This window comes from Diplodia corticola, assembly GCF_001883845.1.
Source record: "Diplodia corticola strain CBS 112549 chromosome Unknown scaffold51, whole genome shotgun sequence".
NCBI lineage: Eukaryota > Fungi > Ascomycota > Dothideomycetes > Botryosphaeriales > Botryosphaeriaceae > Diplodia > Diplodia corticola.
In genome coordinates, this window is record NW_017971530.1 from 154,223 (window position 1) to 175,866 (window position 21,644).

General features: G+C 57.2%; 9 protein-coding genes across 9 annotated transcripts; 5 read left to right on the forward strand and 4 right to left on the reverse strand.

Moving 5' to 3' along the window:
- Positions 1–388: 388 nt before the first annotated feature.
- Positions 389–2,661, reverse strand: BKCO1_5100060 (regulator of chromosome condensation rcc1 protein; the record flags this gene model as incomplete). Its single annotated transcript, XM_020276982.1, has 3 exons — positions 389–592; positions 674–764; positions 818–2,661. 3 exons carry the CDS (start codon positions 2,659–2,661, stop codon positions 389–391), a joined length of 2,139 nt encoding a protein of 712 aa, XP_020127424.1.
- Positions 2,662–3,217: 556 nt separating this feature from the next.
- On the reverse strand, positions 3,218–4,393 carry BKCO1_5100061 (nad dependent epimerase dehydratase family protein; the record flags this gene model as incomplete). Its single annotated transcript, XM_020276983.1, has 4 exons — positions 3,218–3,786; positions 3,846–4,011; positions 4,066–4,311; positions 4,373–4,393. 4 exons carry the CDS (start codon positions 4,391–4,393, stop codon positions 3,218–3,220), a joined length of 1,002 nt encoding a protein of 333 aa, XP_020127423.1.
- A 1,579-nt stretch (positions 4,394–5,972) lies between these two features.
- Positions 5,973–8,323, forward strand: BKCO1_5100062 (ph signal transduction protein; the record flags this gene model as incomplete). The annotated part of the gene is made up of 2 exons (XM_020276984.1): positions 5,973–6,035; positions 6,092–8,323. The coding sequence occupies 2 exons, from the start codon at positions 5,973–5,975 to the stop codon at positions 8,321–8,323; spliced, it is 2,295 nt and encodes a 764-aa protein (XP_020127422.1).
- Positions 8,324–8,992: 669 nt separating this feature from the next.
- BKCO1_5100063 (sorting nexin mvp1) lies at positions 8,993–11,411 on the forward strand (the record flags this gene model as incomplete). Its single annotated transcript, XM_020276985.1, has 4 exons — positions 8,993–10,307; positions 10,357–10,496; positions 10,552–11,145; positions 11,202–11,411. 4 exons carry the CDS (start codon positions 8,993–8,995, stop codon positions 11,409–11,411), a joined length of 2,259 nt encoding a protein of 752 aa, XP_020127421.1.
- Positions 11,412–11,773: 362 nt separating this feature from the next.
- On the forward strand, positions 11,774–12,205 carry BKCO1_5100064 (uncharacterized protein; the record flags this gene model as incomplete). Its single annotated transcript, XM_020276986.1, has 1 exon — positions 11,774–12,205. The coding sequence occupies one exon, from the start codon at positions 11,774–11,776 to the stop codon at positions 12,203–12,205; it is 432 nt and encodes a 143-aa protein (XP_020127428.1).
- A 374-nt stretch (positions 12,206–12,579) lies between these two features.
- BKCO1_5100065 (defective in cullin neddylation protein 1) lies at positions 12,580–13,992 on the forward strand (the record flags this gene model as incomplete). Its single annotated transcript, XM_020276987.1, has 4 exons — positions 12,580–12,666; positions 12,721–12,764; positions 13,196–13,447; positions 13,545–13,992. The coding sequence occupies 4 exons, from the start codon at positions 12,580–12,582 to the stop codon at positions 13,990–13,992; spliced, it is 831 nt and encodes a 276-aa protein (XP_020127427.1).
- Positions 13,993–15,165: 1,173 nt separating this feature from the next.
- Positions 15,166–16,299, forward strand: BKCO1_5100066 (uncharacterized protein; the record flags this gene model as incomplete). The annotated part of the gene is made up of 1 exon (XM_020276988.1): positions 15,166–16,299. One exon carries the CDS (start codon positions 15,166–15,168, stop codon positions 16,297–16,299), a length of 1,134 nt encoding a protein of 377 aa, XP_020127426.1.
- A 442-nt stretch (positions 16,300–16,741) lies between these two features.
- BKCO1_5100067 (folate-binding protein) lies at positions 16,742–18,313 on the reverse strand (the record flags this gene model as incomplete). The annotated part of the gene is made up of 1 exon (XM_020276989.1): positions 16,742–18,313. One exon carries the CDS (start codon positions 18,311–18,313, stop codon positions 16,742–16,744), a length of 1,572 nt encoding a protein of 523 aa, XP_020127425.1.
- Positions 18,314–18,679: 366 nt separating this feature from the next.
- On the reverse strand, positions 18,680–21,509 carry BKCO1_5100068 (decapping enzyme dcp2; the record flags this gene model as incomplete). The annotated part of the gene is made up of 3 exons (XM_020276990.1): positions 18,680–20,794; positions 20,847–21,415; positions 21,479–21,509. 3 exons carry the CDS (start codon positions 21,507–21,509, stop codon positions 18,680–18,682), a joined length of 2,715 nt encoding a protein of 904 aa, XP_020127420.1.
- Between the last annotated feature and the right edge of the window lie 135 nt (positions 21,510–21,644).

Sequence of the window (21,644 nt, forward strand, 5' to 3'; positions counted from 1 at the left end):
ATCGCTCAAGCAATCCGCCCCCGTTCAATATTCAAACGCGCAGACCTGGGCTTTCAAGGGATCAGTAACTGCTCGAAGAGCATTACTCCCACAAAGCCCAAGTCTGGAATCCATCGCTGTTTCTCCTTTGAATGTCGATTGCGAATGATACAGCTGCCCGCTTCGTATCAGTCCGGTGAGGACCAAAAGCTCGCTCCAAGCTACAGATGGAGCCATTTAGGATTGTGCTGTATCCGATCGCAACGCCTTGAGTAAGACAGAGCCCGTGAATCGTGTCGTTAGCTTTTCATCCGTCGTAAACTCCCTTTCAATGTCATGGGTATCAAAGGCCACGTCCAAATGAATACCAACTCTTCACAGCAACCATCTTGAGACCAATACCTAGACCTTATTCGAAGCCTTGGTCCAACACGAAATCCGGCCTCGGGCTCTTCCATTCGTCGAATGGAACGTCGTCGTTACCGGGCATCTGCTCGCCATTGGACAATTGCAACCTCGGGAAGTGGTCGCGTGCCCACTTGTACCACACGCCCTCCTCCACCGCGGCGCCATGGTTCCAAGGAGCATTGAATTCAGATGGGTTTGGGCCGAACTGTTTGAAGAAGTCAGTGCAGTCTGCACTGACAAGGGCGTCAAGCACCCATCTGAGAATATTAAGTATAAGTCGACTGACCTTGCTGAAAGCACTCTCTTCTTTCAGGATGCAAGATTCCTCCAGCTTCTTAGACAGCTCGTCGTTGACAAGCACCAATGCTCCACTATGCCTATCCACAACTCCCCAGTTAGCGTCCTTTCATATAGGGAAATGTCAGCATACCATCCAGCCGCAGCAACGCTCAAGGCATAGTGGGTACCGAGCCCGTCTTCATCGGCGGCTGCAATTGCAGGTTCCTTGTCCCAGCCAGAACCCTGCTGCTCGATCCACTCGCTGACCTCTCCCAGAGCAGTCGCATCGCGTATCGTCATCCTCATTCGGTCCTGAGCTTCCGCCACATCCACCCCCCCAGATGACAGGAACTTAATCCATTGTCGATTGACGTCATTGAATAAGATCTTACGGCCCGTAGTGTAGCCATGCTGACACAAGGCCCTGCTGTCTCCGATTTGGACAAGGCCTCTCAAACGGCTCTCAGCTTCGCCATAGCCGCCAAGGCCAAGCGCTCCGCAACGCTTGGACTCTCTGCCATACGAGGTGATGGTTCCGTTAGAGTGCAGCGCATGGTAGTGGTAGTCTCCAAAGGCCATCGAGATCACACCGGAGTTCTGAAGGGCTGGGATCCTCTTGAGATTGGTTGCATCAGGGGTCTCGTTTGACAGACGGAGGTCCCAGCATGCCTCCAGGTAGTCTTGCGTGCCGGTGATGACTTCACCATCATTCTTGAATGCAGCAAATGATCTGAACGCTCCCTGGATGTCAATCTTTTGTGCACGCCTCTGGACGGCGTCTTGGTCCGCGCGTAGAGCCGTAATCTCAACGATGTCTTCGACATGTCCAGTGGTGTCTCTCTCGTTCCAAGTCATGCGTGCAGCGAAGAACTTGCCCAGGTCGGTGACGAAGAGAACAAAATGTTCGAGAATGACGTGATTGATGACTTCGCCGATCGTCTGGCCAAGCTCGCGTGCCGCATCATCAGGATCCCGAGCGCTCCTGGCAGGTCGGATGTAGCTCGTCTTGGGCACAGGTACAGTGTGCTGGATGATCAAGGTATCATTGCCAAGCTCTGAACCGTAGTGCTTGCGATTAGCGGGGGACCAGAGCACGATTCCTGTACCGTTAATGTAGGCAGAGCTGACGCTCCACCCACCGACGACTCGGCGCACAGATCCGCTCCTCAGAGAGATGGACTGGTTGCGATGGAGGTGGGAAGTCTCTCCGTGGGCTGGGGCCTTCTCTGCGATGTCACGCTCAGCGAACGCGATATTCCAGGCAGGCTCGTTCATCGAGTGCCACGACCAGATTTTACCACTATCCGAGAGGCCGAGAATATGAGACCTGCCAGAAGAGAACTGCTTGATGGCGGTCGATGGATCATAGCGATCAGTCGAGCGCGGGAACCCTGCTGGGTATTGGAGCGGAGAAAGAACGCGAGACTGATCCGTGGAAAATGTGAGACCATCAAGGGTGCCAACGGAAAAGAGAACTCCTTTGGAGTTGAGCAGAGTAGTAGACCAGCCGCCACACTGAAGGTCAGCAATAATACCAAGATCCTTCGACTTGAACATCTCAAAGGGATAAGGGCGTTCCTGAATCTGCCTGGCAGCCTGAGGGCGACCACGCCTCAGAATAGGACCCCTACCCCTCATCATGCCCCGGCGAGGCGGTGGCGGCGACGGATCCTCTTCCGGGTCCTCTTGGCCCAAAGCACCACGTGAGTTTTCGCCCCAAGTGTAGGCGCGGGTGTTGTGCACGAGATTCCTGTAGAGCTTCTGCCAGTGGGCACCATCGGCAACCTTGGCAGGGCGCTCAGCAATCCTAAAGGTCGATTGTGCAGCGGTTCTCCAGAAAGTTGCGTCTTGGCGGAATGAGGATTCGTAGAAGGCTTTGCAGGTGCGACAGAGCGCCATGAAGCTCGTGGCATCCAGGTGGGGGAGGATGCAGTTCGTCAAGACATCGAGTGGCAGCTCGGCCAGCGACATCGGCGGGTCGGTAGTCGATGTCATACCGGCGGTGTTGCAGTGGATGTCGTCCAAAGATGGGTTTGCAGATGTTGTGGGAAGATCTGTTCTGTTAGAGTGCGCCGAGTCCGAGTAGATGATGTGTTCCGAGCTGGAGGTTTTTAATGGCGGAAGATCTGCTTGCTGCGTGGCTGCCTAGTCGGGCAGGCGCGACCGGTGACGTATTATTACGCAGCACGTGACGAAGAAGTGTCCACTGGCATCAAAATGGAAGATCCAAGCAGATTCGGTCTGTTTTCGCACGCGTTGAAGATGGGACGTTCTTGTGTTTCACCAAGGTGTCCGGATCTCTGACGACCCCACACAAGCTCTGACCGCCTTCCGTGCCTCATAAGTAAGGCAAGTCCGCAACACATTCCAAGCTGTACCTCTTGCTTAACTTAAGCGCGTTTTGTGCATGTTGGTGCACTTTGAAAACAGCTATCCCTGTCCTGAGCATTTCACGATTCTGTGGCAAATACGAGTTGACCTCGTCTTGATTCGTATCTACTCTGTGTACGACAATAATTTAGAAGCGCAGAACATTACAACAGGACCATGTTCAGAGCGTGGCAGCTTTCTTGATCAGCTCCAGCTGAGGCTCTACTGTATCGATGACTTGTTGCCTCCAGCCAATCCAATCCATGCCCAAGACCCTCTCCGCCTTACTGACGTTGATGTTCCTTTTGCCTGGGGAAGGCGCATTGCTCCATTGTTCATTGGGGTATTCCTGCTTCACGAACTGCAGCACCTCTTCCCAGTCCGGGAAACCGGGCTCCGCCGAAAGGATGAACTTCTGATAGCCGGTAACTCTCGGATCCAAAGCTTTGATATGGGCCTGCGCGACATCCGTCACATGGACATGGTTGAGAATCGGGATTCGTTGATCTGGGCCCTTCAACGAGGCCCACAGCATCGCGCGTGATCCAGACATGTCTTCGGAGGAGGTCTGCAGGATGTGGTGGCCGAATATGAAGGTTGGATGCAGGCTCACAATGGCGTAGTGCGGCTTCTGCTGGACGAAAAACTCCCGAGCTGCTTTGGCGGCCAGGAGCTTCGATGCGCGATAAGCGACAAAGCTCACCTTAAAATCGAGGTCTGGAGAGACATCCAAGTCGTAGTTGTGATCCTCTACGATTATAATTTCAGCCGATGTCAATGTCTATCAGAAGTTGATGGTATGTACAAACCAGTTATGGCTTCATCAGGCGCAGGCCAGTCAGACCATGGGATCAGGTCAGCAATGGAACCGGTGATGACACACTTCTTGATGCTGCCTATTCCATTTGCAGCTTTCAGAATGGCGACTGTACCATTGACGGCAGGGTCGATGTGGTCCTTCTTCCAGTTTGTGCTCTGTAATGACTGAGTATTTTATCCTTCCATTCCAAGGGAAATACAAAGACTCACCGGAGGGGCAAGGGGGGAGGCAACGTGAAAGACGTATGAGACGCCACCAAGAAGGCCATCATATGCATCTGACTTGGTAATGTCCGGGACAATGACAAATTCCGCCTTGGAACCAAACTCGGGGTTGAAGTAAGACTCCAGCTGCTTGACCTGTGAGTCCTTGCGGACACTGGCACGCACACGATAGCCAGCTTTCAGAGCTTCAAGAACGACGTTGGCACCAAGGAACCCGGCAGCGCCGGTAATCTAGATTACGCATTCTAATTAGTTACGTTGATAAAGGTCAGCGGAGTGACAATTCACTTACGAAAACCAGCTCTCCAGACATGGTTCTAATTCAATCTGAAGCTACTATCACAAGCAGATGCTGTCGACCACCCCTCCTCTTATAGTTTTTATTCATATTCCAGTTTACTCAACTATAACATCCGGTGTTTCCGCCTCGGTCGCAAATAGGTTGAGGTCCTCATCATGCAGAAACTCCCAGCTTGATCCGTAGATCAGTAATCTCGTCATCGTAGACCGAAGCCGTTCGTATAACGTATCAGGCCGAGGCGTGAGCTATGATTTTTAATCCAGCCAGATGGTTGCGCGGCTGTCAACTTCGTCCCGAGGCATTGATTTTCCGATTAGAAAATGGGCTCGGTAACTATTGCAACAGAGGCTGGGCAATTGGAGGATCCATCCGGATATGAGTGCACAAACAACCTATTACCAAGAGGTTCTGAACAAGCGCCTTACCACTTCACCGTGCTGCAATAATACTCGGGAACGGACTTCGTACCCGTCCTAAGATGTAATATTGTCTTGCGCTAAATAAAAGAAGTCTTACCTCAATGGTCGACTCGACGCTCAAATTAGAAACGCTTGTAAGTAAGTGTGGTTAGGCTGAGAAATAGGCATGTGCGCGATTAATACAGCCTTATTATTATTACCAGCTTCATTTCCATTGGAGATGCATCGTCATTGCCCAACATGAGGAAACATGGGGGCCTGAGACAACCCCGCAAGCTGCGCACATGGAACCTCTGGTTGTGCATTGCTTACCAAAAGTAGCAACGTGCAGACGGGTATCTATCGGGAAACGCTCTGGCAACGCCGCACCGGCGGGGCGACGTTATTAGTGGTGAGATAGTGAGGGGGGATCAGTCACAGGTACAGGGACCTGGAACTATTGTGTGGGGTACCGAGACGCACAAGGAACAAGGCGCAAGCTCATCAATAATGGTGATGAGAGTCTCGTCGTGTGGCGGCGCGACGCTTCGGACTCCAGTGGTTTGGTCGGTCGAGCAACTGTCCGGCAGCTGATGCGTTGCGACGGTGCGTGCTCAGAGACACGGGCGCGAGTGGTGGACTGGGCGGCCAGACATCTAACCTCAGGCCGGTTCCAGGGTGCGCTGGCTGGCAGCACAGCGATAGGTGGCCAAGCGGTGATGGTCCCTGGCTCTGCAACGAGAATGCTTGGCCCTGGCCCTTGGAAAGCTTGCCTCGTCGAGGGTCTGGGGATGTGCAGACAACCCTTGCGTCGGCCGGCGGCGTCTGAAGGCGCAGAGGAGCGGAGGGACTGGCGGATGGCGGCGGGGAAGCGACTCGCGGGCTGCTGCAGCCTGCCCCGACGGCGCTAGGTTCGCTGGGATGATGAGACGAGCCCCTCAGGCGCCTGCCCCCCGGGAAACGCCGGCGCAGAGGCGATCGCGCGTGGGCCTGGAGCGCCTTCTCCTCAGCCAGCGCTCCGCCCAAGAGCCCAAGCATTCTCCAAGCATCGCGATCTTGCTTCCGCACCCATCGCCCTGCATCCATCGCCCATCGAGGAATGACGACTGAGCCCACCACCACCCTCTACACCACCGCTGGCTGTCGGCCATGCCGCGTTGCGCTCTAGGAGACGGTTCCGGACCACCACGACGATGCCGTTTCGCGAGGACTTCGCGAGCACCGGTCGGCGCTCGTCGGTCGACACCGACGCTGCTGTCAGTCCTCCCCCACACGCCGCACGCCTCCTGTCGCAAAGCTAACGGCGAGCCAGTCATGCACTCCCTTCGCGCTGCCATCCGACGGCGTGATTATCCTCAGCCCCTCGTCCACCATCACGCTTACTGCCGACGCCCTGTTTACGCCCGACTGCACCGCTGTCCCGACCACCTCCCGCGATGCCTCGGACGTGATCGATATGCAGGACCCGTTCTACGCCTCCGTGGCCCCTCAGGTCTATGCGACCGGCGCTGCCACCGTTATCGCTTGGATGCTCGTCATCATGTTACTCATCACGCCCCGTACTTTCTTCGTCGGAGGGCCCGGAGGACGATCCGGGCTTATGGGAAGGCGTGGAATGATCAGCGGAGCCGGTGGAGGCGCATCTATTATTGGCGTCGGGTCGCGGCCCTGGCTTCAGAAGGTCGCAGCATTGACGGTTGCCATTTCCATGACCATTGCCACGGCAGACACCTTTCGCATTGCCGAGCAACAATACCACGACGGCTACATGGACGCCACGGCCATCCGCCAAGAAGTCGTCGGCGGACTGGAGATCAAGATATCGCGCCTAATATCCGACATATTCCTCTTGCTGGCCCAAGTCCAAACACTGATACGCTTGTTTCCCCGGCACAAGGAGAAGGTGATTATCAAATGGGTCGGTTTCGCGTTGATCGTACTCGACATGACTTTCAGTTCCATAAACAATTTCATGGGACATGATATCGGCCGCCCTCGACAATTCAAAGACGCAATCCCCGCCCTCAGCTACCTCTTCGAGTTGGCATTGAGCATGCTGTACGCCGCTTGGGTGCTCTACTATGCCTTGACGAAACGACGATACGCCTTTCATCACTGGATGATGTACAACATTTCCGTGGTCGCCCTTCTTTCTATTGTTGCCATTCTCACGCCTGTCGTGTTTTTTGCGACAGATATTTCGGATTACAGCGTTGCTGGTTGGGGAGATTATTTCCGGTGGGTCGGCGCTGCCGCAGCCAGTGTCATTGTGTGGGAATGGGTCGAGCGTATTGAAGCGCTAGAAAGAGAAGACAAGAAGGATGGGATTTTGGGAAGAGAGATCTTTGACGGTGATGAGATGCTGGACATCACGCCGTCAGAGGAAATCAACTGGCCTGGCATACGGCGTGATGGCCACAATAGAGATGACCGGGGAAGTGGAGGTGGAGCATTCTCGTCAGCACGTGGCTTCGGTTATAGTGCCATCGCCCAACGCAACAGCCGAGTAAGACAGTCTCAGTTTGAAGATAGGAGCTACGTTCCACTGGGCCGGGTGCATTCCCACCAGCTCGGAACAGAAAGCGGGACGAGGTCTGAGACACCCGGTTTGGCTCCCGGAGGGGGTCCAAGGGTCCCTCCTCCTGTAGCAACACCAATCAGCAGAACGGACACTACCAGTGCAGAGAGCACTGTGTACAACGTTCGTTACCACACAGCCACCGATAATACGCCGTCAGTCACGCGACAGCAATCAACAGCGGGCGAGCATATTCGTTTTGATTTAGGGAACAGGGACCGCCGAGATACAACGACGACATTGGACTCTCAGCCAATGGCAAAGGTTGTCGACCTGGAAGAGCAAGCACCGCCTCAACCTACCGTCACCATGTTTGGGCGATTCAGTCCTCTTTGGCAACATCTCAACCCGTTCAGAAGGCGACGGACGACACCTCCACCCCAACTTCTAAGTGCGAGAGTAATTGAGCCGCGCGAGAAGGAGCCGCCGTCCACCCCTCCATCAACGACGCAGTCGGCCACGAAGTCACCGATGCAGTCAACAACGCAATCTTCGAGCAAACACGGTCTTTCGGAGATGAAGGGTAAAATCGGCGCCTTGTTCTCCGGACAAAGCGACAAGTTATTGGATCCTGGAGACGGTGGCTTGAAGGATGCTGATATCCCGGTCACGGTCATCCCAGCACAACCGCGGGGTGGCCGTACATGGTCCCCAGATGCCTTGAAAGCATTGTCAGGAGAATCGACGAACAGCCGGGCTCAACCGAATGGATCAGGTGAACATGAGCGCGGAAGACAGAAGCATGGAAGTGGTGAAATCTCGACGGACACAAGCAGCTCCCGGAAAGCAGCAACACAATCTCGCGGAGTTATCGCGACAACTCCAACACCGCATCCTCAAATACAGGTGCACGATTACGCAACACCCGGCAGCACATCGGGACCAGTCAGTCCTTTGTCGCCGGTCGGCTTCGGCGGGCCGCTCCCAACGCCTAGGCACGATAGTTCGCCGGGCTCTTCACGGTAAAGGTTAGGAATGGGCGTTCAAAAAGGCAAGATTAGTTGATCTTGCCGCAAGGTTTTTGGGTTTATTACAGGAGTTGGCGGCCATCATCATTGCATGGATTGGGCGGCAAAAGCACATGTTTGCAAGCATGGGGCAGGGCGCATTTTCGAGTGATCCGGATTGGGGATAATGATACCCTGGGTATTTCGGGAGCTGGAGTGGAGGCATTCTGCGGCTGCAGGGGCCGATTTCGGCCACGTTCCTATATAGTTTTGGCCATTCATAGCATTGTATCTATCTGAACAAGTAGCAGATTATTTCATGAAGCGCAATTCTGGAACATCCGGGCCGTGTCCTCGCTGATCTTGCGCGGGAAGGCGAGAAACTAGTCAAGATTGGCTTGTGCCAGCACAACCCGGCCGACACCGAAAACAGGCCCGAGCTTCCCAGAGTGGGCGGTGGGCGGCTGATGGCGTAGGTCGTAGGACAGGGCACCGCTCGAGCTGCGCCATATCATACAGCACCGGCACGCCCACACCTCGACTGCTGCCCGAGCGCCCATCTCGTTTCGAGCCTTGGATCCCGCAAGGCATGCGCCATCGTTCCTAGAGACTCCCCCACCTCTCGCCGTCGCCGTTCCATCCATTCCCTGTTTCCTTCGCCCGCGACGCAAGAGAGACGCAGACCGCCATGTCATTGTTCGGCACCTCACCGGACGACCTGCCGCAGCCAAAGCAGTCGACGCTGTTTGAGGACGAGCCCGGCTCCGGCGGCAGGAACTCGTCCAGCCTGTTCGGCGACGACCTCGATGACTCCGGCTCGCCATGGTCGTACCCGGCGCCCAAGAAGTCGGCTCGCGCCAACATCGTCAAGACACTGCTGCCCGCCGCCGAGGTGCCCGAAAGCTACATTGACACCTACGACGCCCTGCTTGCCGACGGCGACCGCTTCGGCGGTGGCGTCAGCCTGGGTGGCGTCAGGAAACTGCTGAGCCAGAGCAACCTCGGCCCAGATGTGCAAAGCAGGATCCTGGACATTGTCGTGCCGAACGGGCAAGAGCCTGAGAGTGGCGTCGGTCGCGGAGAGTTCAATGTACTGCTTGCGCTGATAGGTTTGGCCCTGGAGGGTGAGGACATTACTCTCGACGGCGTTGACGAGCGCAGAAACAGTAAGTATCCCTCATACCTACGCGAGGTGACCTGCGCCACTACTGCTTGCGTTGCTTACACAACAACAACAACAACAAAAGATCTCCCAGAACCCTCGCTCGGCATCTCGAACGCGACGAAGAACGAGGAGCCCAAGGAGCAGCCCGATCCAGTCGTGGAGACGCCGACCACTGCGCCTAAGCCGGTTCAGCCTGTGACGCCGAAGACTCAGTCCACACCGACCATGCGCAAAACGTCCTTTGGGCTTGACGCCGACCCGTGGAACAGCCCAGAGCAGCATAAAGGTCACAACCATGCCGCCATCGAAGATTCGCCCCAACCGAACGGAAACAGGGCGTCTTTCTACTCGAACGGCAATGGATTCCCCAGGACTACGAGTAGCTTCACGACCGCCGCGGATCAGTCGCAGGATACTGGTAATGGCGACACCCTGGGCAAGAACCAGCCGTCCGGCGGAGATAGCACTGGCTGGGGAGGCTTTGGTGATGCCGCGGGCAATGGCTTCTCCAATCCCGGGCTTCCCAACGCTGGGGGCCTCGGAGAGGGGTTCGGCGCACCTCCAGGAGAAGGTGATAACAATGATCCGACCGGCTTGGGAAGATCCCTCGGCGGAGGGCTGGCGGCCAACAACGGAGCTGACGAGATCGTCACTGTCACGGCCATTGCGGAGAAGGAGGGCATCTTCCTCTTCCAGCACCGCAACTACCAGGTTTGCAGCGTGCGTAGGAACAGCAAGGTTGTGAGGAGGTACAGCGATTTCGTTTGGTTGTTGGATTGTTTGCACAAGAGATACCCGTTTAGACAACTGCCTTTACTTCCACCCAAAAGGGTAGCCAGTAAGTATGCTTGCATACGTCGGACGAGGCCAGGTGCTGACGCGACTAGTCAATGGCAATTACCTCGCGGCTGATGCCTCATTCATCGAGAAGCGGAGGAGGGGCCTTGCCAGATTTTCTAATGCTCTGGTCCGGCACCCGGTGCTTAGCCAGGAACAGCTTGTCATCATGTTCCTGACCGTCCCAACGGTAGAAGTCTGACCCAACTTAACGGAGGATGCCTGCATTTACTGACATCGCCTAGGAGCTTGCTGTATGGAGAAAGCAAGCTACGATATCAGTACAGGAGGAGTTTGTCGGCCGGACACTGCCTCCAGGCCTCGAGGACTCCCTTCCGCCCACTCTCCAGGACATGTTCGATACCGTGCGTTCTGGCGTGCGGCGTTCTGCCGAAATGTACATCAACCTTTGCCAGCTGATGGAGCGCCTCTGCAAGCGTAACGAAGGCATGGCAGCCGACTACATGCGCTTCGGTCTTGCGCTGCAGTCCTTGACTGAGGCCTCCAAGGACACCTATTTCGTGGACACTAATGATGTGCCACTCCTCAATGAGGGACTTAATTCCACCTCCAAGCACCTTCAATCTTCGCAAAGCCTACTAGAAGATGAGGCTAGGGGCTGGGATGAGGGCGTACTGGAAGACCTGAAGAGGCAAAGAGACTGCCTTGTTAGTATGCGCGATCTGTTCGACCGCCGGGATCGCCTGGACCGTGACAATATCCCGCAACTTGAGCGGAGGATACATAACAACGAGAACAAGCTCCAGGGCATCCGGGACAGGCCGGAGCATCTTGTCAAACCCGGCGAGAAGGAGAAGGTTGAGGGAGCTATTCAGAGGGTAGGTTTCGATTTGAGCCTTGCGCGAGAGATCAAGACTGATAAGATGTTGCACAGGACAAACAATCCATCGTCGACCAGCACGCCCGCAGCGTTTTCATCAAGGAGTGTATCCGCGATGAGATCTTGAACTTCCAGCAGTCGATGTACCACGTCAGCAAATTGCACCAGGACTGGAGCCAGGAACGCGTCAAGTACGCCGAGCTGCAGGCTGACAACTGGAGGGCGCTGAGTGAGGAGGTCGAGGGAATGCCGCTTGGCGACTAAGCCGGGGCGGTCAGAGTCATCAGTCGTCGCTTTTTGCACTTTCATTTTCTTCACAACAGGCAGCGGCGACCAGAGGGGAGACGGGGTGACGTATACACACTTTTCGGAGCGGCAATGTACAAGTCTTGTCTTTCTTTGCGGCGTGGGACGGGTTGCGCTTTCCATATTGATACCACTGGGGCAAGAGGGGCTCTCCGGCCGATGGCCCTGGAGGAAACTGCGTGTTGTCCAGTCGTTTTTCGTCCTTTTTGTACAGCTAGTCATCGTTGCATCTGGCTCACCAGTCACCGAATCCACGTCTTCTTATCTATCATCTCGATATCCATCTCTCTGCACGGAGACGTGATTTGCGATCAGCCAACATGGACGACTCTCCACCTCCGACATACACAGAGACAAGTCGCGTACCTCCCTTTGTAGCCTGGCTTCTCAACCACTGCGTCTCTAGGCTGCTCCGTATCGACCTTTTTGAAGCCGCCAATTCACAAACTTTCTCCGTTTCTCAGGAGACGTCGATGAAAGTCGACGCCAAGCATCTAGACAGGTTTGATCAGGACGTCAAGGTGCAGGAGATGGAGAGCAAGAAGAGCCAAGTCACCCTTTTTAGGATGATCAACACTATCAATCAGCTGCCAAAAGTCAAGCAACGGGCAACAGGCTTGAGGGCAGACTTTGAGATGGGCGATGATATAGCCGAATTGGTGCAGGGCCTGCATAGGAAATATGTTGACCTGGAGCAGATCAGGATTGCGAACCATCGGCTGCAGGCCTCCAGCACGCATGGACAATTCTAGAAGCGCTTTATTATGGCAGGCGGCATGCCCATGCACAACGGAGGATAGACCACCTCATGACTGTTCAGCACTGCCGCCTGTCAACAGAATTCTCAGATGGACATTGGACCACGGGGAGGAGCATACGGCTCAAGGACTCTTCCTAGGGACCATCAAAGTGCGGAAAAGGCAGGTAAGAATCAGGCCCGGCCTGGCCCCGCTATCGGGCTTATCGCGCTTTGCTCAACCGGGATGGCTCGGGCGAACTGCTGCGTCACCGCCCGAGGGGCTATCCCAAACCACTCAGTCATTTCGCACCCCGCTATTCCGACCCTCTTGCTCCTCCGGCCCCGCTGCGTTCCCTTCCCGTCGACGCTCCCCCGTCCGTCGCCATCATGCCGCCCGCTTACACGACAGCGCAAAAGTCGGCTATCCAACAGGTCGTGAACTTCACCAGCTGCGATCGCACCACTGCCGCAAGGGTAAGCCGTCAATCGTTGCACCTTATGCGCGGCCTGTGCTGACACGAGCGCAAGATCCTCAGGAACCACAACTGGAATCCAGAGCAAGCCATCAACGGGTACGTTTCCTCGCCCGTCCCCTCGTCTACCCATCGCCCCAGCCCCCGTTGTCAGGTTGGCCGCCGGAAGAGCGAGCATCTCGCAGCTGCGAATACAGAGAAGGAAAATAAAGGGGTGGCCTGAGACAGTCAAGTAGGGCAATTTCATGGCGCATAACGGTGGGCGCCAGATGGTTGCCGTTGTGCGTTGTTTACCTCTTCGCGCGAGATTCTAGGCAGTCATGAACCTCACGAGCGCTCCTACCACGCGTGAACACGCAAAAGCAAGGCCGCGCCACCACGCCTCTTCCCTGCACCATTTCCATTTCGCTCTCCGACACCGACAACTCTCTCCCAAAGCATCTTCACCACTGCACAATGCCGCCGCGCAAGTCAGGCCGCAAGGCTGACAACGACATTTCGACACGTCCCGCTAAGAAACAATGCAACAGGTACTTCAACAATGGCGGCGGCTCAGGCGGCGCAAAGGCGTACGAGGCGAATCTCAATCAGATCTTCGACAAGTATGTCGACAACCCGCAGGACAAGGACTCGGTCGGCATCGACGGCACCATGCAGTACCTCCAAGACCTCGGCGTCCCGCTCGATGACATCACTGCGCTCGCCGTCCTCGAGCTCATCCAGGCACCGACCATGGGCGAGATCACGCGAAAAGGTTTCGTCGAGGGATGGGCAGCAAGGCAGTGAGTAACCTGAACAAGCTGGATGCATACGCTGGAGAAATCCCGGCTGCAGCCTGCCGCCGTAGCCGAAGCTGACTTGGTGAAATTTTTATTATAGAGCCGACTCAATCGACAAACAAAAGGCCATCGTCTCCCAACTCAGCAGCGCAATCTGCAGTCCCGCCTCTCGCAACACCCTGAAGCGCGTCTACAAGCATACTTTCATCTTCGCCAGACCTCCCGGCCAAAAGGCAATCCCGCTCGAGCAAGCCGTCGAATACTGGAAGCTGTTGTACTCCCCGTCGGGCCTGAACTGGAGCACGCAGACGACGCCGTGGCTCGACTGGTGGCTCGAGTTCCTCGAGAGCAAGTGGAAGCGGACGGTCAACAAGGATATGTGGGATCAGCTTTTCAACTTCGCGGAGAAGAGCCTTGAGGACGAGACGCTCTCGTTCTGGAGCGAAGACGGCGCATGGCCCGGCGTTATCGATGAGTTCGTCGACTGGGTCCGCACGGAAAAGGGCAGGGGGGCGAAGCAGGAGGACGACGAGGAGATGGAGGAGTGATGAAGCAAAGGCATAGTGTTGCGGATGATAGCTTAACCCGTCTAATTGGGTTCTGGCATTTTACTGCGGCAACCATGCTGCGGTTTTGTGAGGAAGGCGATCAAGTTGCTAATACCCTTACGTTGATACACTGAGCGGCTTTCTTTTTAGCGGATGGAGTTCTTGAGCCGGTAGCTCATCATCATCATCATCATCATCATCATCATCATCATCGGGCAGGCCGGTCAAGGGTGCTGGACTTTTTCAACGAGTCAAAATCAGGAGGTTTCCCGGGCCAGTTTTGCGTGCATTTTAGACGTAGACATTGCTTCAAGTCTTCTCGCGGTCCCAAAGGCAGGACGCACCGCGCAAATCAACCCATGAACTCGCTCATGGTCAGTAGCTGGATGATGAGGATTCCACAAGAGCATCATTGGAGCTTTGTGATGTCATGGTTTATCGCGCATGTGCTGGGGATCAGGCAAGCCTCAGAGCGAATTATATCACGCGGTATTGCACGGACTTCTCACCGGGTGAGTGCGGAGTCTCTGACTGCGGCAGATCCACACGGTTTGATACCGCGAGGCGTGATAACCGCCACCAAAGCACCGCTCCTTTATCTTCCTCGGCGTCATATGCTTGAGCCTCGCTAGCAGACCCTTACTCAACAGAGGCACCATGGTCCTTGGCAGCCTGAACTCGCACGCGGCGCTGGCAGGAAGGCCGGCCGTGAGGCTGCAAGCCCGTCAGACGGGACGGCGCAGCCCCCGGCGGCGAGTCGGCAGAAAAGGGCCTGAAACGGCGCCTCTGCCGGGCCTTGTTTCGCAACGCCGAACCCCAGCCAAGCGCCGCAGGCAAACCCCACGCCAGCAGATGATTGACAACAATCCGACGCCACCACCCGCTTGACGCGCCCCGTGTTGTTGACCGCCAAAGCCCTTGCGATCCTCCTGTGTTTAGCTGTGTGATTTTCCCTGTGATCGTACTAGCTTCTCCGTCTTGTCTCCCTGCGACTTGCCGCCTCGCCATCTGCTGGGCAGAACACTTTTCTTCGCGCTCTAGACAGCATCCACCTGGTGCTCCAGCGTGACCTTTTCCCCACCTGCATTCCGCGCCGGTGTCTGCCCCGGTCCTTTCCATTGTCCTCCGTCTGCTGTTCCAGTCTCTCCATCAATTGGTACTTAGTACCCACCAATGTCGCGCAAGCAGACGTCGAGCTACAACACCTTCAACCAACAGACGCCGCCGCCCATCAGACCAGACTTCAGCCTACTGCAGCCCCCAGCATCCAACAGGATGGTGCGGCACCACCGGCGCACGGCGTCGACGCACCCCAGCTTCAACGTGACGCGCACGAAGCCGCGGCGGTGGCCGCTGGTGCTGCGCTTCATCAAGGGCGCCATCCACGGCGCCATCTTCGTGCCCGTGTTCCTGCACGCCGCCTTCACGGCCCTGATCGTGTACCTGGACAGCACCGTGGGCGAGTTCGGCCTGCCGTCGTCCATCATCCCGTCGCTGTCCATCGTCGTGGGCCTGATGCTCGTCTTCCGCAACGGCACGTCGTACGACCGCTTCTGGACGGGGCGCAACCTGCTCAACGAGTGCTGCACCGCCGTGCGCTGCCTGACGCGCTCCTTCCTGGTCAGCAGCACGCGCGTCTCGCTCGACGGCTCCGCCGCCGGCGACCTCTTCGCCCCGGGCGAGTCGACGCGCAGCGAGCGCGCCGACACGGAGCGCGTCGTCCGCGTGCTCATCGCCGCCCTGCACGCCATCAAGCACAACCTGCGCGGCGAGTACGCGCTGTCGGGCGCGAGCCCGGCGTCGTCGTCGCACCCGGAGCTCGCCGCGCTGCTGCCGCCCGACATCTACGCGCACGAGGACCGCGGCCTCGGCCTCCCGCTGCAGCTGCTGGTCCTCGTCGAGGCCTACATCCGCCGCGGCGTCGCCCGCGGCTGGTTCCACGGGCCCCAGGCCTCGCAGCTGTCGGTCCAGGTCAACGCCCTGACCGCCGCCTACGGCCGCATGGAGGCCATCCGCACCACCCCCATCCCCGTCGCCCACCTCATCCACATGAAGCAGGTGCTCGCCCTGTACGGCTGCGTGCTGCCCTTCTCCCTCGTCGACGAGTTCGGCTGGTGGAGCATCCTGATCGTCGCCATCATCGCCTTTACGCTCTACGGCATCGACGGCATCGGCGAGCAGCTCGAGGACCCCTTTGGCTACGACAAGAACGACATCAAGATGGACGGCATCATTGAGGATGCCAATATCGAGTGTCTCGTCCTGCTCGATGAGTGGAAGAGAGATCAGGCGGGTATGTTCCAGTAGGGGGGAAAGAGTTTGAAATGCGAGCACGGAAATGGTCGAGTTGTGTGGATCATTCGCAAAGACATAAGGGAGGAATGAGCTCACGCCCAAGGGACCTAGAGGGAAAGTGTGGGTAAAACTATTAGATCTCATTACTCTTTCCCTGGCGTTCTAACGGAATTGGGTTATCTGGGTTGTATACCATACGGTCTTCACGACATTTGGTGAGCTGTATCAATGGCGCAGCTACGTTCGATATGAATAGACGAGTTTACGCTACTTAGAGTCTCACGCCAGAAACGCTTGATTGGAAGAGTGAGGGATCTCGTGACAACAACGCGAATGTAGCAGCGATTCTATTCGCAAGAGCAAGCTATTACAACCTGAGATCATTAGAGCTCTCCCAATGAGACAGATGAGTATAGAGGTATCGTTGGTATAAAGCGTCTATTCTAACTGGACCTCATTCATCATCCAGCTCAAACTCCTTCTGCACGATCTTCTTTTTCTTGCTCTTTGCCTCCTCCTCGGCTCTCAGCCGATGCCACTCGGGCACAAACGCCTTGACGCCAACGCCCTTTTCGCCCTCCTCGCCCGGCACTTCCCACCTGAGCCCAAACCTCATCCCGGGCTGGTAACCCCCGCTCGCGGGACCCATCCCCTCAGCGGCGACCTTGACATCCGTCATCATCTCCAGCCGACACAGCGCCAACCCGACGTTCCCCACGCCCGCCAACCACTTCGCCGCGCTCCTCCCATCCTTCCTCTTCCTCGCGGGGGGGGCGTCGGCGGCAGAAGGGCCATCAGCAATCTTCTTCACGTCCACCACGCCCGGCGGCAGATCCTCCGCCCTCACGCCGGCGCCGCCCTCGACGAACTCCAAGCGCTCCGGCTCCTCCTCGCCGTCGTACAGCCGGACGGGCAGGATGCGCTTGCGCACGACGCCGGTGTGCTTGGTGCGGATGGTGAGCTCCTGGCCGATGTAGCAGCCCTTGCGGAAGTCGACGCCGCGCATGAGATCGACGTTGCTCTCGAGCGGCAGCGCCTCCTCGACCCTGATCTCCTCGGGGCCCTCGGCCAGGCCGTGCAGGTAGCGGCGCACGCGGTAGTCCCGCGGCGTCGCGCGCTCCAGCGCCGCGAAGGCCGGCGGCAAGTACCCAGCGACGTCCGCAACACCCGCACCGCCCGGCACCAGGAACCTGTGCCCGCCGAACCCGGGCACGCGCCCGTCGACCAGATGCACCGCCCTCCTCTGCATCATCGCCTGGGCCAGCGATGGCGATTCCGAACGCCCTTGCCGCTGCTGCTGCTGCTGCTTCTCTCCTCCCTCCTCCCCCTCCACCACCCACCCCGCCCAGACCCCCCACTCCCTCTCCTCCACCACCCGCAGCCTAATCTTACTCCGCAGCTTGTGCCGCCGCAACGCCCGATGCAGCGCGTCGACGCACGCGCCGTCCACCTCGACGAAGCACGCCCAGTCGTCGCCGCCGGTGGCGCGGCCGCGCCCGCCGTCGCCGTCGCGGTCGCCGTCGCGCGTCGCCTTGCCGCCCGCCGCCGCGCCCGCCGCGTGCGGCGTCGGGTACACGAAGGCGTCGTACAGGACCCGGCCCTGCGCGTTGAGGAACGCCGTGTACCAGCCGTCCGTCTCGGTGCCTCGGACGTTGTTGGTCGTCAGGCCTTGCAGGAACTTGGGGGCGTCGGGGCCGGAGAGGGCGAGGAGGCGGCGGTGGGGGAGCGGGGTCAGGGCGCTGGTGTTGTGTTTGGGTTTGTGGTTGGCGTCGTTGTCGTCGTGCGATGTGCGCGCTGGGCTCGTTGTGGCGAAGGCGCGGATGACGGGTCGGCGGGTCGCGTGGGCGGAGAAGGATGGCCGTGACGACAATGGCCGTGGGAGAGTAGGGACGGGCCCATTGTTGCGAACGGCGGTGGAGGAGGAGGCGGCGCGGCGGTGGTTGAGGCAGCGGGTGCAGATGAACGAATTTCTGGCATTGAGCAGGGCGGACGCTGCGGTGCTGCCGGCGCTCGGACGGGAGAGCATTACGCTAGTTATTTCGCGCACCGGCCGGGTTGGATTGGTATTAACAGAGCGGGTGGGTGGAAAAAGGTTAATGATGGAGAAGCTCTTGAGCTCGAAGAGACTTCGTCATAGAGGGTTTCGGCTTTGATATCGGGAAATGCCGATTTGCTGACAATTCCCGAGCTCCCACCACAACCCCAACCCAGTCGGTCGCCTAATTGGTTGATCACTTGCACTGTAGAGTTTATGGCCTTTGGAGGCAAAAACAATCGTGGCCTTTGCCTTGTACATACGGACTATCGCTATACAGTCACGCCATTTTCAATCCGTACGCTTAACCACCATCGTTATTTTATTTTCCGATCCGGCCGTTCCAATCGTTCAATGCTATTGCTTTCCCGCGTCCTTCACAACACCATTCAGATACCCAAGCAGAAAGCTCTTGTCTACTGGTGTAGTAGGCTGTCCACTGACACTACCCCTAGCGCTCCTTGATCCAAGACCTTCTCCAGGCACTGAGTTGATGCTGCTGATGCGAGACCTACCCCCAGACCCATGCTGCTTCTCTGGCAACGGGCTTACGGGACTGATGACACCAGATGGGAAGCCCTTGGGGCTCTGCGTCTGGGGCTTGCTGAATAGCGAAAGCAATGCAGACTTCTGGTCCGAAGACGCACTCTCTCTGCGATCAAACGAATGGAGCCTCGAAGAGGTTGGCGACATAGCATTCTGAGGACGGCGTAGAATCTGGGGTGTGAAATGAGGAGCGAAAGGCTTGGGTGCCTCCAAGATGCTCCTCGGTGAACTTGTGTCCCTGCGCTGAACTGGTGCAGATGGCGTATGCTTTGGGCTTGGCGTGGCTGAAACCTCCGGACGAGGGCGCGACAAGATGGAGAATTGCGGTGTTGCTTGGCGCTCAGGCCTAGACGTTGGTCTTCCCTGGGTCCGCGGTGAAGCGCGTCCGTTCGACTGAGAGACCCTAGTATGCTTGCGAAGTTGATCAAAGTCTGGGGCGTTGAAAGGGCCTGAGACGGTCGCTGATGTTTCCCCGGCCTTGTTGTGGTTTGCCATGTTGACATTGGGCTCGAGAGACTCGGCAGAGATGTAGCCACCTTGCGAACTAGCAAGCTTCTGGCGATCAATGCTCGGGCTCTGCGCTGACAGCTCGGCTGGTTCAGGAACCAGACTCTGTGCGGGCATCTCTTGCGGGGGGGAGACTGGACCAGATGTTGATGGCTTTCGGAAAAGACCCAACAAGGCATCCGCTTGAGCAGTCCTTGGCTTATTAGCAAACGCAACCGGAGGAGGCTGGCCGTCAATGTAGTTGCTATCCTGCGCCATTTCGTCTGGCCTGCTGTGAAGCACTTCTGGAACAGTTGCAGAGGGCTGCTGGTGATGAGGACGGTTGGAATTGTAAATCTCTGAGGCCGCGGTGAATGGCCTAATGGCCGGCTGCGGAGAAGACTGCTGGACTGCAGACTGTTCACCTTTGAACGCGTTCAGAAGACTCAGGGTGTGCGCATTGAGCTTGGGCGCAGGGAGATTCGATGGCGGGGGAATTGCCGGAGCCACTGGAGCTGAAGATGGAGTGCCGTGGGCAAATTCTGGGTCGCCAGTTCTTTGGTATGGCCTAGGAGGCGCAGCGGCTTGGGGATGGAATCCCTGCTGGGGGAACTCCTGCTGGGGGAACTCCTGCTGGTGGTACGATGGAGGCTGCTGGTGCCAAGCAGGGATGCTCTGCTGCTGAGGAGGTTGTGGTCTCATATTCGGGACCGGAGGTGGCGGCATATTCATCGCACCGGCAAAGTAACCATTACCCGGCTGTGGCATGGGGATTCGTTGATGAAGCCCTTGGTGAGCCGGCGAGTACGGAAAGTGAGGTGGTGGTGCCATGTTGGAGAATTGAGGTGGACGGGGCGGTTGATGATGAGGAGTGTCCGGTTGGCTTGGATTCATATTGATCTGCTCATAAGGCGTCGCGGGAATGCTGGACGTATTCATCATTGGCATCTGCTGCATCTGCCCGCCTTGGAGAAGTGCCAAAAGAGGGTTTGGCGAGGCTGAGGGTGGCGGTGGAGCCATTCCTCCTTGGCCGCTGACGCTCAGTATGCGCTTCAAGGCAGAGGCAGGATCGGGTGACGGGTCCTGTGCGGTGGTGACTTCAGGCAAGTTCGTCGTGTCCGGTTCGAGTTTGGATTGGCGTAGTCCTGCGATCAGGGACTCTAGATGGGTGTCCGGAGAAACGCGGTGCTGAGCTGTACTCTCGACCGCCGATTCATCAGCAGCAGTCTCCTCTTCATCGGTTGGTGCCAGAGCGGCATGTGCAGCCGGAGCACGACGGGCCAGTTTGTTCTGCTGCTTGATCCAACCCTTCAAAGGCCCGAGGAATGGTGCCACCATGTAAAACATGTTCTCCTTGTACAGATTCTCTCCTGCTCCTTGTCCTTGGTTTTGCCTCTTCTTCAAGGTCGGCAACTCGGAGATTTTGTACCATGAGATTTTCTGCCATCGTTAGGATCATCAACATTTCCAGTTCCAAGCTTTGTAGGCTTACACTGATCTCCTTCCGCGTTCGTGGTTCAAAGTACGTATCCATGGGGACGCCACGAAAGACGTACAGCCGCATGTGCTGTTCTCGCATTGAAACCTCAATGTACTTCATCTGGGAGTGGTCCTTGATCAGGCCAGCTTCCTTGGCGTCAAACCCTGTTTCCTCGTAGACTTCTCTGACCGCACAGTCGAGGTCATCCTCATCTTTGTTTATTTTGCCCCGTGGAAAGCTCCACCTTGCGCCTTTCTTCCATCCTTTGACAAGGACGACATGATCCATGGCATCGTTGAGCAGAATGGCACCGCGAACGGGAACACGAGTCTTGTATGCCAGGAACTCGGAGTAGGCGGCGGAATAATAGCTTTCGGCGTACTCAGAAAAGAGCGGGCAATGCTGGAAGATCAACAAGCAGAACTGCTTCAGGCTCATGGACGGGAGCGAAGGGTCAAGCGGGCGGATGAAATCCTCGTAGAACCAATGGGCCTCCTCGACCTGGAAGCATATCCGCTCTACAGACTCAAGCTCCTCCTTGGGGAGGTTAATGATGAAGCGCACACATAGGTCATCGAGCCCTGGGTCACGCAGCGATTAGCCGTACAAGCCTACGAATTCGGCGCGCGGATGGTGCGCATTACAATCAACTAGCTGCATCTTTGTTTCTGCCATCCTGACCGGTGTCGCTGGGCATGTCCGCACGGCGGGTGGAGCAGGGTAGCGGGACTGGGGCGCGTTCGCGCGGGAGCTGCGGGGAGCGCAGCGGGACCGGGGCTTGCAAGCGACGGTAGAAGCGTCTCGAAGGGG